The 16,043-nt window shown below is 38.9% G+C and overlaps 1 protein-coding gene across 1 annotated transcript; it reads right to left on the bottom strand.

The window, feature by feature from the left end:
• Window positions 1–564: 564 nt before the first annotated feature.
• LOC134096072 (uncharacterized) lies at window positions 565–6,326 on the bottom strand. Its single transcript, XM_062549821.1, has 7 exons — window positions 6,223–6,326; window positions 5,780–6,079; window positions 5,571–5,663; window positions 5,094–5,399; window positions 4,793–4,936; window positions 1,521–1,555; window positions 565–1,270 (listed from the first exon to the last, which is right to left on the bottom strand). Exons 2-7 carry the CDS (start codon window positions 5,988–5,990, stop codon window positions 1,100–1,102), a joined length of 960 nt encoding a protein of 319 aa, XP_062405805.1. The 5' UTR covers window positions 5,991–6,079; window positions 6,223–6,326; the 3' UTR covers window positions 565–1,099.
• Between the last annotated feature and the right edge of the window lie 9,717 nt (window positions 6,327–16,043).

Here is a 16,043-nt window from a genome sequence, read left to right as displayed (position 1 = left end):
TTTCCAAAATAGGGGAGATTACAACTTATTAGAACTGTGGTATTACAACTGAGTTATTACATTTTGTCAAATTATTACACAATGCAGTGGTATGTGTTATAAGCCATCAAAGTAATTTCATCATCTTAATGTCATGAGTGCTGATAGTGAAAACACCTTTATCCTAAATGCTCAAATTGAAAATACAGTAGGCCTAGCGGTCAATATTTTTGTACCTCAACATTTGCTTCTGTACAAACTGACTAAACTAAGATCCATCCATTTTACTAATTTGACACAAACAAAAGGCACTTTTGAATTACATTATCATTAGATTAGATTCAACTTTATTCTCATTGTGCAGAGTAAGTACAAAGACAACAAAATGCAGTTACATTATATGAATATAGATACTGTACAGTATATAACATATATATTGCTTAAAAATCAACTTCCCCAAATTTCCTTTTCCAGTTTCCAACCTCAATTATTGCACCTATCCGGAAAAAAACCCCTCCCCTCAGAGTCCAACCACTTTCAATCAATCACACTCATACCCATAATCATGAAATGGTGTGTGGAAATGACTCCCTCATGACATTAATGACTCTATCTATCTATCTATCTATCTATCTATCTATCTATCTATCTATCTATCTATCTAATCTGAAACACAAATTCATTGAGATGGACCTTATGCAAGGAAGGCTTTTTAGGCAGCTGATTTGTTTCCAGTGGACTCAGCGGCCTCATTTATAAAATAAATATTGCCCAGAAACCATCCTTAATTTGATTTTAGATAATTTCTGAAATAATTGTACGTGTAATACAGAGAAAATGAACATATACGCACAAAACGACATGTGTACACCACTTTGCCTTACGTATGGCCTATTCGGGAAAAATACAATTACAATGCTTAACTGAAATGCAAAATATAAAGACAAGCAACCTTTTTCCATAAAGGAAAACAGTATGAGCGCAAATAATTTCAAGGCCTCAGTAAGTGCTGATGCTGGTCATTGTTTTTCAATGTTCCTTTGATCTTCACATTCTGAGAAAGGGTGACCACCAGGCACTATGACATCAAACAGGACAGGAAAGCTTGCTCACATTAAAGTCACTGTTTACAGTCTGTAATTCTGCCACATGTTGGCATTTCAGGTGAACAGCCATCTAAAGTACACCCCTCACTTTGTGGGGGAACATGTTGATTGGTTGGCGTATGGCTCAGCCCATCCCTCATTTGCACAGATGGACTCTTCAGGTGCCTGCTCTGCTTTGGCATTAGCTGTGTGAAACAAACACACGACCGAAATTAGATTACTGACGGAAAAATAATTGGTCTAGTAAATGGTTGTGGTGGTGGTGCAGTGGAAAGGGGGGCATGGTTAAGGGCACTGAGATTATTTTTCTTTCTCCATATTTGTGGGAATCTCTGTGTGGCCATATGCAAACTGATGAAGACCTGCACACTAAAATAACCAAGAGAGCATAATAAATTGAAAGTCAAAGTGAAAAATACAGACTTGTGTGTATACCATATATAATCCCGTTGTTGCATTCTTCTTCATTGCTACAAAATAAAAGGATACATGGTTATAGATAGATAGATAGATAGATAGATAGGCACAAAGAGTGAGAGAGGAAAAGAGAAAGTGCAAAAGAGGAGGAGAGTTCATCAGTGCGCTCAAATGGCGTTGATTACAGTATCATGTGTAATGTGAGGAGGCTACCTGGTCCGCTTTCTGTACCTTTAATAAAAAACACATGTTCTTATGAAAAAGCATTTAGTGTATAATTACTCATACATACAGTGCCTAGAAAGTCATCATACCCTTTTGAAATAGTTACTTTTTTTGGTCTTACAGCCTGAAATCAAAACGCATTTTAAAAACAATCTTTTTCAGTTTTATTCACAAATTTAGCTGTACAACATCAAAATAAAGATAAAAAGTCAACAGTTCTGAAAATTAATAAAAAAAATAAAAACTAGAATAATAGTTACCCAGAATAATAGTAACACCATACCTAGTGTGAAGCATGGTTGGGGCAACATTATGTTGTGGGGATGTTTCTCTTCAGCAGGGACTGGGCAATTGGTCAGGATAGAAGGGAAAATGGATGCTGCCAAGTACACCCAAATTCTTGAGGAAAACCTGTGTCCCTCTGCTAGACAGATGAAGATGGGCAGGTCATTTGCCTTCCAACACGACAATGATCCTAAACATACTGCCAAAAGAACAAAGCAGTGGCTTAAGTATAGGATGGCGAATATCCTTGAGTGGCAAAGTCAGAGCCCTGACTTAAAACCTATAGAAAATCTGTGGATTGACTTGAAGAGAGCAGTCCATTGCCATTCCTTACAGAATTTGACTGGATTTTAACAATTCTGCACAGAAGATTGGGCAAATATTCCCCAATAGGTGTGCAACGCTATAATAGACATATCCAAACAGATTGATGGCTGTAATGAAAGCAAATGGAAGCTCTACAAAGTATTAAGTCAGGGGTATGATGACTTTTCCAACCCTGTTATTCTAGTTTTTAATTTTTTATTAAATTTCAGAACGGTTGACTTTTTTTTCATTATTTTGATGTTGTACAGCTACATTTGTAAATAAAAGATTGTTTTTTTTAAAAAAAAGATTGTTTTTAAAATGGGTTTTGATTTCAGGCTGTAAGACAAAAAAAGTAACTATTTCAAAAGGGTATGATGACTTTCTATAGGCACTGTATGAATTATTGTGTTTTTATTTGCCTAATGGAGTGTACTATGTTGTGCCACCATAGTAGCACAGAAAGAACAAACCTAGGAAGGGTCTCTAGTGTTTAAAGCCACATTGTGTACAGCCTCTAGAGGAGAGGTTGTTGAATTGCAACTTGCATGACATCCTCCATGACTTAAGTTGGCACTTAAAGATTAATTATTTTCACATAGATCAGAGTACAAAATGTGCAAAATAAAACAATCAGATCATAAAAATGCTCTAGCTCTTAGCTGCAGTGACACAAAATGGAACCTACTCAGTGATATCAAGAAACAGAGATATATGTGAAAAATCGCCAGAATTCTCCTTCATGTTGCAATTCATCTCCACGAGAGGCTGTGCGCACTGTGGCCCCTACGGTTGTGGTGCAAAGCATGACGCAAGGCTTATTCTTATCTTATTTTGCCTTGTTCTCCACTTCTTTTTTAAAAGTATATATTTTTGCCCATTTTATGCCTTTATTGACAGTGACAGTGGAGAAAGACAGGAAGTGAATGGGAGAGAGAGCGGGGGTGGGATCCGGAAAGGACCACGGGGCGAGAATCGAACCTGGGTCGCCGGCATGCGGTGCAGGTGCCCCAGCCAGTTGCGCCACAGCTGGGGCTGCCTTGTTCTCCACTTCTAAGCTTGTGCCCAGGGGTTTAGCAATTAACAACATAAGGTGGTCTAGCACATGATCCAATTCTAGCCTCTGATCAAGTGCTCAGATCACCAAGATACGGCCCTATGTCTTTAAGGTTGCCCGAATAGTTTTAGTAGAACAGAAGAACCAACCCTAAACAATACATAAGAAGCAGTTAAATTCTTGTCAAACTGCAGCATCTATGGCGGTAGGAAAAGACCAGGGGTCGGCAACCTCTTCTCTTAAAAGGCCATTTGTTTCACTAGAAATAAAAAAAAAATCTGCCTGGGGCCGCAAAGATGTTGGAACCATTTAAAAGAAATCAGTTGAAACATCTCTGTCTTTATTAGCCTCAGGCATATGGCATACTGACCATACTCTGCATATATGCTGTATTGTAGAGTATAACATTTTCACCAACTGTTGGGACAGCTTGAAGCTTAACGACTATGAAATTGTTAAAAAAATTGTATAACTTAAATTTTTAGAGAAGCTAAGGGGCCTCAGGTGCCTCTTGGGCAGCAGGCTGCCTACCCCTTGGAATAGATCAAGGACATTGTGGGCCCTATCATGACAGTCTAAAGTGTGGCACAAAGTCTATAATCATCACAATGCGAAGCTTATTCCAATCGGAGACTTGAGTTTTTCATCATGCGCGTCTCTTTTTTTAGCATCGTGCCAAGGGGTGTGGAAATGAATGACCTAAGGAGGGGTCTGGCGCATTAAAAATCGGCTAAAACACATTGCCCTATTGAGCAAGGCAAACCTGGTCAGAAATCCGTGGTGAGTTGTTCTTATGTTATTAATGCCGATGCACTGTTGAAGCCGTGCTGCTTGCTGTTAAAGGGAATGACAGATGTCACAGTCACAGTCATTGTTTTAAAGGATATTATGCCCAAGACACACCTCTGGTTAATTCAAAGGATTAGTACCATCTTCTTGAACAATGCGCCAGATGAAATGTGGGCTGCACATGCCCAAAAAGAGTTCTGCACAGGTGACCAAGCATTTCAGACTGTCATGATATAGAGGCCTATTTGTGTGCTGGTGTTGCACATAGCCAAACAAAAACCCCAAACATTTTTAGACATCTCTGTATGAGACAGACGTGACTGTCCTCACACAGAGGTACTGCTCATACAGCTAGCTAATTGTTTTCTACCAGTATTTCCATCATATTTCCTGTCATGTTATCACAACACTAACAAAGCTGAAATGATGAACGCAACAAAGCAAAAATGCAATTCCAGTGAAAGTTACAACTGGGTCCAGTGAAAACTTGGGAAAGTTTACAGATTTCGTATACGAGTACCAGCTAGTAACCCCTAACTAGTAGCTCCTAACAAACATGCTACATAATGCTTGTTGGTTGTGTACGGTGCAGTGAGTGTTGGTGGCAAAAAAATCAGGAACAACTCACATCTCTTCAGACTGTACCGATAGTACCAAACCATCATTATCAAAGCCCCCAGTGGTAGAAAACGAAGTAACCGAAAGAGACTAGAGTTGTCTGCCTGCAAAACTTCCTCCAACATTGATGTGGGTCTAGGCTTAGATGTAACAACTGCAAATGAATAAAGTAAGAAAATAATAGTCATAGGTACTATTCAGAATAATAATTTTCACACTTTATCTCCAGGTACACGCCTGGAAATATATACAGCATTCCAGAAATGTTATCTTCATTTCCATGATCTTTTGAAAGAGCATAAGAATATTACCTAAAGTGATATAGGTGACGTTCTTGTCTGTTGAAGAAACAAGTTCGGGGCTGTATTTGGTCTTTGAGTACACACAGCTGTAATGGCCGGCGTCAGACACATTAATGTGATGGAGTTTGAAGAGGACTTCGTTTTTATCAACATGGAATTCTTCTACGTGGATCCCAATTCCATTTTTGCACAGATACATGATTGAATAGGCCTTGTTTTTTTCCATGGTCAAAAGTGTGCACTTGAATTTCAAATCTTGTCCCTCGAGTGCTTGTTGTGTTCCATAAATAATTGCTGGATTAACATCCACTAAATCTACCACAAAACACAGAGTATAAGAAAAAGAACAACAAAAACAACAACAACGACAATGACAACAACAATGAAAATAAGAATAATTTTAGACAGGAAATGCTATTGAACTGGCGGTACCAGTCTGAAAAGCAAGCACTTTAATTTAAAGAGATTATTTTCAAACTCATTAACCGGAGTTCATGGCAGTTATCACTTGTAGACTGGAGTTGTCTGTCTGCAAAGCTTCCACCAACATTGATGTGGGTCTAGGCTTAGATGTAACAACTGCAAATGAATAAAATGAAACTCAAAATATAGTCATAATTTCAATTCAGAATAATTATTTCTACACTGTATCTCCAGGTATACACCTGGACATAAAAAAACATTTGCTACATTACCTAAAGTGATGACATTCTTGTCTGTTGAATGAACAAGTTCGGGTTTGTATTTGGTCTTTGAGTACACACAGCTGTAATGGCCGGCGTCAGACACATTAACACGAGGGAGTTTGAAGACGACTTCTTCTCTATTAACATGGAATTCTTCTATATGGATCCCGATTCCATTTTTGCACAGATACATGGTTGCATAGGCCTTGTTTTTTCCCATGATCAAAAGTGTGCACTTGAAAATCACATCTTCTCCCTCCTGTGCTTGTTGTGTTCCATAAATAAATGCTGGATTAATATCCACTAAAACTACCACAAAACACAGAGTATAAGAAGAAGAATAAGAGCAATAAAAACAACGACGACGACAACAACAACAACAATGGCAATGACAACAACTATCATTAAATAATAATTACTTTAGACTGGAAGTGGTATTGAACTGAACGTACCAGTCTGAAAAGACACATCCGCAACAACTGCAAGCACTGTAATTTAAAACGATTATTTTCAATCTTATTTACCGGAGTTCATTGCACTTATAACTTGAAATTTCAGGACTTTTAGAAAGGTATACTCACAGAGGATGAACTGGACCATCATAGTTATCATGTCAAGTAGGCTACGCAAGTGTTTTAGACTAACGGCTGAAACAAATAGCAAATAGTGGTCTACTAATTTTAGGGCAACCTGCTGAACAAACTCTCACATGGGTGGGCGTATATGTAGTCAGAGTTTTTTTTTTCTTCTTTTTTAATGTATGAATGTATGAAAATATGATGGCTATCAAAATACTTGATTTTCCTAGCCCCTGCTATTTGTTCTTACTTCAGGTCACAATCTGTTTGGATTGCAGTGCCTGGTGATAAGTGCTATAGACTATAGCCTGCTTGACAGAGCACATATCTCTCAAGTGAGATTGAGAGTGGGTCTGGCTAGGCTTTATTGACTTCCAGGGGGTTTAACCAGCAGAGCAATTAAAGTTAAAGGTGCAATCAGGGATTTTATGCGATTTCAAAGTTTCATTACAGTACAAACATACAACATATTGCTTACAAATCAACAAATCAATTTGTACAAATCAACTTCCCCTAGTTCCTTCTCCAGTTTTCAACCTCAATCATTGTACCTATCCAGGAAACAATGATGATGTGTGAAGATGATTATTCCTCTGAGGACATTACAGACTCTATCTATCTATCTATCTAATCTGAAACACACATCCACTGAGATGGACCTTATGCACAGAAGGCTCTTTAGGCAGCTCATTTGTTTCCAGTGGAACCAGGGCCTCAACTATAAAAATGTTGCCTAGAAACCATCCTTCATTTGATCTTAGATCATTTCTGAAATAATTGTATGTGATTCAGAGAAAATGAACATACGGACTTGGTGTATACGGGCATTGAGCTGCATCCAGAAATATTGCTTTCTCAACAATCTCTGGGTCTAGCCTAAATGGCACCTGCCTGTGTATGCGCTGTCAGTTCTAATAGCTCAACTACGGTTTTCCAAGCAGCGCTTTCTGGAATGAGATCTTATGCATCCATGTCCATAATTGTCCTCTGCTTGCTTTTATTCCTTCTGCTTGCAGAAATGTGGAGAATCAAAATTGAGTATGTTTACTTTGGTAGTAGAAAACAGTAGGCTACCTTATGAAGGAAAGATCTCATGGCCGCCGCTATTGTTAATGTAATTAATGGCTACATCATGTACACGGTTGAGTGTTGCACCTAGTGAATCAGCACATTCAAGATACAGTATTTGGTGTAATCAGGGCATGCAAGATACAGTATTTGGTGTCGGAGTGAACATGTAAGGACCAGGATACAACACAGCTAATGATCCACTAGAAATAAATGAGCTGGCAAGAGACCCTTCTGCGCGGCCTATTCAGAAAAAAATGTCAATGCTGAACTCAAACACAAAAACTAAAGATAAGCAGTCTTTTTCCATAAAAGAAAACAGAATGTGTGCAAATAATTTCAAGGTCTCAGTAAGTGCTGATGTTGGGCGTGAGATTGATGTTTAGCCGTTTTTCAACGTTCCTTTCACCTTCATATTTTGAGAAAGGGTGACCAGGCACTATGACATGAAACAGGGCAGGAAAGCTTGTCCACGTTAAAGTCACTGTTTACAGTCTGTAATTCTAGCAACACTTTGTAGACATTTCAGCTGAACAGCCAACTAAAGTATTCGTGGGGAGACATGTTGACTGGTTGGAGTATGGCTCAGTCCATCAGATCTCTTGTTTTCGTAGATGGACTCTTCAGGCGCCTGCTCTACTTTGGCATTAACTGTGTGAAACAAATACACATGAGTCATGACCGGAATGAGATTACTGGCAGAAAGATAATTGTTCTAGTAAATGGTTGTGGTGCAGTGGACAAAAGGGTGTGGTCAGGGGCACTGAGATTATCTTTCTTTCTCTACATTTGTGGGAACCACTCTGTGTGGCCATATGCAAACTGATGAAGGCAGTTTGCAGAGACCTGCACACTAAAATAACAAAGAAAGTATAACAAATTCAAAGTAAAAAATATAGACGTGTGTGCATACCATATATAATTCTGTTGTGGCATTCTTCTTCATTGCTACAAAATAAGAGGAACACATGGTCAGAAACAACAGAGATCTTGAGGAAACATAACGCTATTGAAAAAACAATGTGAGTGTACTATACCTTATTGGAGAATTTGGAGGTGGAGTTCTCGCTGTTGTGAAGTTCATATCTTAATACATTTGAAACACTTTAAATATCAATCAAATTTACTAGGCTGAATACAATAGCAGTGAGTCAGTGAAGATAATATGGTCTTAATTGTTTATTGTAATATGTACCTGATATGGATGGGCTGGTTATACGGGAGGCACGATTGCCTTGAACAACTCTGGTGTTACACAGAGAGACAGAACAAGAGATAAAAAGGACAGAAGACAAGAGATAAAGAGATGCATAGACAAAACAGGGGGAAGAGGAAATGAAGATAGATGGATAGATAGATAGATAGATACGTAAAGGCACAAAGAGTGAGAGAGGAAAATAAACAGTGCAAAAGAGGAGAGTTCATCAGTGAGCTCAAATGGCGTTGATTATCATGTGTAATGAGTAAAAGAGTTGAGGCTACCTGGTCGGTTTTCTGTACCTTCGATAAAACCCTACATTCAAATAAGAGAAAAATCATTTAGTGTACAGTATAATTACCCTTACATATGAATTATTGTGTTTTCATTAGCCTAGCTTCCTAGAAAGAACAAACCAAAGCACTGGCTCTAGGGAGGGTCTCTTGTGTTTAAAGCCATAGTGTGTGCAGCCTCTAGAGGAGAGGTTGCTGAATTGCAACATGACCAAACATTGCGATCCAGATCACCAAGATAGGGCCCTGTGGCTTTAAGGTTGTCCTAATGGCCTATTTTTTATCTGCTATTAACCACTAACCAATACATAAGAAGTCGTTCATCTCTTGTCAAACTGAAGCATCTGTGGCGGTAATAGACAATCAGCAACCTTTTCTCTTAAAAGGCTTTTTTTTTACCAGAAATTAAATTGAATCTTTCCAAATATCGCCATGGCTGTGGTTACCTACGGCTCTCAGCCTTCGGCTTCGTGCCTACGTGAACCACAGCCGTAGCGATATTGGCCAACAACACCACTCCCACTCGTGCGATAATGCTTAAACATCTTTAACATCAAAGATATTTATATGATTGAAGAATAAAAACAATTATTCTTTATAGATCATTGGGTGGAGTCAGAACGTGCGCATGGCATCCGCCCACCCAGCCCAGGCCCGGGGTGGCTAATCGGGAGACGCGGGAGGATTCCCGGTGTGCCGTCAACGTTTTGGGCCGGTCTGAATATTGTGAGCTTAAATATATTGTTTCTGTCGATTTGCTGCGCCCTCGCGGCACTTCAACAGCCTGGGCTGTGCGGTCGTGGCCCCTTACTCGCAGTTTCCCAGATATTAACAAAGTAGCACTCACAAAACTGTTTGGAAGTCGCAACCAAGTCTATATTTGCAATAATTTTGTATTATACTTAAACGCTGTTACTCCCAACACTGACGTTTTGTGCAGGTGACCAAGCATTTTTAGACCGTCATGATGGAAGCCTGTATGTGTGCTGGTGTTGCGCTTAGCCAAACAAAAACCCCAAACATTTTTAGACATCTGGTCACAGACAGACGTGACTGTACACTCATAGACCTACTGTACTGCTCACGCAGCTAACGGATTGTTTTTTTTACCAGTATTTCACTAGCACTATCAAAGCTGAAATTATGGACACAACAGAGCACAAATGCAATTCCGGTGATAGTTACAACTGAAATGAAGGGAAAGTCAACACAATTCTTACTAGTACCAACTAGTAAAACATGCTGTACTTAATGCTTGTTGGTTGTGTACAGAGCAGTGAGTGCTGGTGGGGGAAAAAATCAGGGGCAACTCACATATCTTCAGATGGTACCAGTAGTGCCAAACCATCATTATCAAAGCCCCTAGTGGTAGAAGAAGTAGTAATAGAAAGAGACCAGAGTTGTCCATTGATGTGGGTCTAGGCTTCGATGTAACAACTGCAAATAAATAAAATCAAACTCATGATATTGTCATAGTTATTATTCAGAACAATTATTTTAAATACTTTATCTCTGGTACACGCCTGGAAATATATACTGTAACATTCCAGAAATGTTATCTTTATTTCCATGATTTTCTGAAAAAGCCTAAGAAAGTTGTCCAAAACATTTGCTACAATACCTAAAGTGATGAAGGTGACATTCTTGTCTGTCGAAGAAACAAGTTCGGGTTTGTATTTGGTCTTTGAGTACACACAGCTATAATGGCCGGCGTAAGACACGTTAACATGATGGAGTTTGAAGAGGACTTCTTCTCTATTAACATGGAATTCTTCTACGTGGATCCCAATTCCATTTTTGCACAGATACATGATTGAATAGGCCTTGTTTTTTTCCATGGTCAAAAGTGTGCACTTGAATTTCAAATCTTGTCCCTCGAGTGCTTGTTGTGTTCCATAAATAATTGCTGGATTAACATCCACTAAATCTACCACAAAACACAGAGTATAAGAAAAAGAACAACAAAAACAACAACAACGACAATGACAACAACAATGAAAACTAGAATGCATTTCCCCGATGGGAAAGTGCGAAGTGTGCTTGCTCCGACGCGCCGCGACAGCTTCCCGGCAGGAGACGCGACCGCTCGCCCTCAGGTCAAAGCGCCAAAGTTTGGCCAAGACGCGAAGCTGCTTTGAGTTTGGCGGCGTTGCCCTCGATTGCCGAATTCTTAAACTGACGTGAAGGGTTGCCTAGGTTCATCAGTGGTATGTCCCAGAGCACCTCAATGTAAAAATGTGGATGTCATCCCAAAGACGTAAAGAGATATGAGACAAAATGCATGTTTGCTAATTGCGACGCCCCCTAGTGGCCAAATTACACCAAATTTACTGAGGCTACTTTGGATGGTGTCCAAAATCATCCCACCAAATATGGTCTTGACACCTCAAAGCGTTTCCGAGATTTGACCTCACTTCCTGTTTGGAGGCTTCGCCATCGAATTTGATTGGCTGCCATGGGCGAACACTTTGATGTATGGAAATGAAATGTACACCTCTAAGGTCTGTAGACCTTGTGTTGAATTATGTATGAGTTGTTCACGTGTAGCCAGCATGAAACACGTAACCACTGAAAGAAGGAAGGAGCCTAAGGAACTAGGCATGTTTCTAGAACAAATACGAGTAATGTTAGGAGAATTGCGGGAACATCTACTGTTTACTCACTGTTGAGTAAGTTGCAATGTGTTATAGCCTCAAATTGATGGTAGAATAAACAGGACGACTCACCTGTTCAAATGGTGTAATAGGATCAAATTTGGTGTTGATATGTCAAAGCAACCAGGCTGTTACTGGTTAACGTTTCTGAATATGAAATCGATTTTGGATTGGTTGCATGTGATAAAAGCTATGCCATTTCCTGTCCAGACAGCATTCATATTCAGAAATACTGTACACCGGCAACAGGGCACACACACACACACACACACACACACACACACACACACACACACACACCCCTTTCAAACCCAAATATCTGTCTGTTACGTCTGCCTCTTGTCCACAAACTGCATGTTGCACAGTTCACCCACATCTACCCACAATTCTTTGATTTATTAATAATCCCTGCATTAAAAAACTGCAATGTGTCAAATCTTAATATATATATATGTATATACTGTATGGGCAATTTCATGCAAAACTGTCAAGTCCATAACCCCACACAGCGTCAAACTACAGTATGATGTGGATGATGATTTCTTAAAAGTTTACCCTTTCGCTCTTCTTGTTTGTACAACATATTCAATGATATTGTTAACTTAATCATTTGCATTATATAAATGTAACCTATTTTTCCACCCTTATGTCTCAACATATACTGGAGTCACATTCATAAACATAAACAGGATCCTAGGTTCTCAATTTGCTGGACTCGCTGTCTACCATAAAGTTAAAGAATAGTAATAACAGAAGAAAAGGAAAGAAGATGTTGATAGCGTGATTAACTAGTGTGGTGCCTCCACTGAAGAATGTCTTTACCACTGCCCTGGTGGAAATATGTAAATCCTCAGAAATGTCAAGTGACTACAGTTACTTCTACCTGCTTTGATATAGCTTATCCTAAATGAAATACTATGCATAATGCAACCATCACAAAACATTTATTGCATCCTTTGTTTTCAACTCTTAGAATTCAGTTCAGTATGACATAATAAAATGAAAGTACAAAAATAGTTTTTAAACCCCTTTTTAAAAGTTCAACCTATCACTTTCAATTAAATCTCAATTAAGGATTACGTAGTTCTAAATAGTAACTGTGTGGTAATAATTCACCAATACCACCCATAGCCTAAATTAATCAAATGTTTACCATGAACAATAGTTAAATGAAACACACAGTAATACTTTCTATAACACTTTGTGTTGGATGTAATTAATTGGACCTAGAATTGTTAACTGCTTTAAGTGGGCCAAACTTCCCAGTTTAAGTCTCCACACATAAGCTTGCCTACCGAGTCGAAAAACGTAGCTCCCACTTTCCTTAGCTGTAGTGGAATTCTGGGATTTCTCCCTAAAGCGGAAACTATTATTTTTACCTAATTATAATTACTATTATTACTGGGGAGGTTATAGGTTTGCACTGATTCGGGTAGGGTAGTGGCAATATACTGGATGGTATATCGGTTAGAATATAGGACGGAGAAGAGATGGGGTTTAACTTTGTATTGTTCCAGCAGAGACATTCAGGATTTCCATACAGAGAAATATGGGTGTGGCTATTTATATATATATATATATATATATATATAGATAGTCTGAAATAAGAAAAAGACAAATACAATTTAGGTTCTAGTCTTACAAATAATATATCTGCAGCATACAGAAATGCATCAACACTAAGCTCAATAAACTGAATTGTAAGCCAGGACACACATACAGCAACGCTAACCCCTTCAAGATAGAAAGGGAACCTTTTTGTTCGTGACTACAGTTATTATGTGGTCAATTACGCCATCTAGCGGCGTAAAATGGTACGGTGTAATAGCGTTAAAAACTTCCTCTATTTGGAAATGCAACATCCTTACAACACGCTAAACGGTAGATTCCTAAGCGAAACACATGAAGTATTATAATTTCAAAGAACACTTACACTATATTACTTCATGGAAATAATGTCAAGAGCAAGTTTAACAAGCAAACCTCTTGCATACCAGTGTGAATTAACTCGATGTAAACATCATACAAACTTACTTTTCATCAATGACTCGCAACTCTGAATGTCAAAGACTGGATTACTCAGGATAACTGCAGGAATTGTCAAAAGGTAAATTAATTATCTCTGTTTTAGTGCACAACGAACTTGCACGTCTCTGCAGGTAGGCCTGCTAACAAAAATAAGAAACTTAACAGGAAGGCACGCGAGTTTACCACATGAAATATCGCGACAAATGCTAAATCACAGCGAACACACAAAAGTCCCGGCCTTTTCTACATAATCACTCAAACTATAATGAATTCTACACGCTAATACCTTACAGATGTAAACTTGTGCACATTCAAAGGATACACAACGAATACAAAAGCAGTAGCCTACATATAAAAATGCAAAGCGACAGTAAACAATAGGCCTAATCTCCGTTACATCTTCTAAAGACGTTAAACAACATGTTTCAGGCACGTTACAACATATGCTGAACAGTAAATATTGTAGGCTAGGCTACTGGCCTCATAAGTTCTGAGCTAGCTCAGCTATCCAGCAAGTTTACAATCACTAGGCTAGGACGAACAAAGAATGCAGGAAATCTTCACTTTTTTCTCCTTTCCTTCATTTATGCTGTAAAACTGTGGATACAAAAATAAACTATTTTCAGTCCATTTGTCTTGTCTAACCACGCATATAGCGAATTGCCACTATATCAAAAAACAAATAAATCTTTCTCTTAAACATATCTTATTTTCTGTACTTATGTCTAAACACATATTTCACCAGAACAATGTATACTTACAGGCATTGCCTTCGTATGGGTAAGAAATAACTATAGCAGGTGGAAAACATAAATTGTCCAGACAGCAACCAGTGTGAATCATCTCAGTGACTTCTCTCGTTTTAACGCTAAGCAGGAAGTATTAACTAGCCTACTACACTCCAAAGTAGATTCTGATAAGGCCAGTAGATGGCGCTCTAACATAACAAATGACTGGTAAATACTAGTGCAATAACATAAACGAAATCTTGGTCGGCTCAGACCGTGACAATATTATTGACTAAACAATAAACATGTAGGAATGAGGTGTCAAACTCACTTTATGGTCAATTATCATCACACGCACGCCAAAGATAGCACAATGTCTCTCTCGCTCAGAAAGTGCACGAACATAATGACTGGTGCATTACAGGAAGTGATTTACCCAGAATGCTCCGGTCATTTATGGTAAATAACAAGAAATAAAATCGAATTACTCTCAAAACATCACAAATATATCAAACGATATCCTGTAATCATTACAATCTCCTAAATAGCAATTCATTACGAAGAGAAACTATTACAAATTGTCAAAAACGAAACACCGTCACAGTGAAAACTCGTGTGATTGCAACCTTATATACCACCTGGACATTGATTTAAATTAACATCGAGTAAGTCCGTACTTGCCTCTCGAGGCCACGGCGTCGTTCAGATATACACAGTCTCGGGATGAGACAACGCTGCCGACAACCCACAGTGCACCGTTGTGGATTATCTCAGGCCTGTCTGACAAAGATGTCGGCACAATGCTGCGATACAACTAAGCTGTCATGATACTAACGAGATGGTGGATCCTGTCCCAGCTACTTTTGGAAGAATTGGCATACTTTGATTTTTTTTAAAAAAAATATCAACATTGTATCTTAAATCACTCTGGAATGTCCTTTTGGCATTATTTAAGCAATTTAAGATGAGCTATTCTGCTTAATAGTATACATTCGTCAACACACACGTTTTTGCTAATTATAGAGCCATCGACAGACCGAATAACACCAAATTTATTGAGGGTGCTTTGGATGGGGTCTCAAGTCATCCCACCAAATATGGCTTTCATACGTCACAGTATTTCCAAGATAGGCACACTTCCTGTTTGGCGGCTTCGCTTGCTGAATTTAATTGGTTATCACAGGCGAACGCTTGGACGTATGAAGGCGAAATCAAGGCGGTTGATCCGCCTTGGTCTGTAGATCACGCGTGCCAAGTTTCATGACGATCGGAGGAACTATGCGGCCAGAGTCGCTTTACTTTGACTTTGGACAAAATTCAAAATGGTGGAAAATCCATCATGGCGGAAAATTACATCACATGGTGCGTTGGAATCAGCTGAGTCAGATGATTCCAATGGTATACGTTTTATCAAAATCGGCCATACGGATCAAACGTTACAGGCATTAACGTGTTTTCCAACTTTGACCAGTTGGTGGCGCTAGGGCGTGAGAGTGGCGAGCATGAAACCTGGTGGTGTCAATCAGGGTAGTCTCCTCTATCAGTGTACCAAATTTCATGACTTTATGTCTTACGGTTTGGGCTACAGGTGGAAAAATGTGTGGGCATCAGCGCTCAAAAGTCGCTTTTCCATTCATTCCTATGGGAAAAAATCGACCGGAAAAACTGGAATAACGGGAGAACGACAAGGCGTATCAAAAAGCTGTATACAAGCCACCATCGTCGC

This window comes from Sardina pilchardus, chromosome 11 (genome assembly GCF_963854185.1).
Source record: "Sardina pilchardus chromosome 11, fSarPil1.1, whole genome shotgun sequence".
NCBI lineage: Eukaryota > Metazoa > Chordata > Actinopteri > Clupeiformes > Clupeidae > Sardina > Sardina pilchardus.
The sequence above is the reverse complement of the archived record's forward strand: the minus strand, read 5'-3'. Positions and strand labels throughout refer to the sequence as shown.

Bases quoted from the DNA above. Each gene is read 5' to 3' on its own strand.
- LOC134096072 (XM_062549821.1), bottom strand. From the start codon at position 5,990: ATGGGAAAAAACAAGGCCTATGCAACCATGTATCTGTGCAAAAATGGA. The intron at 5,664-5,779 runs GTAATGTAGCAA...ATTCATTTGCAG, and splicing joins CAAGAATGTCATCACTTTAG to TTGTTACATCTAAGCCTAGA. The intron at 1,271-1,520 runs GTATACACACAA...TGTTTCACACAG, and splicing joins CAACAACGGGATTATATATG to CTAATGCCAAAGCAGAGCAG.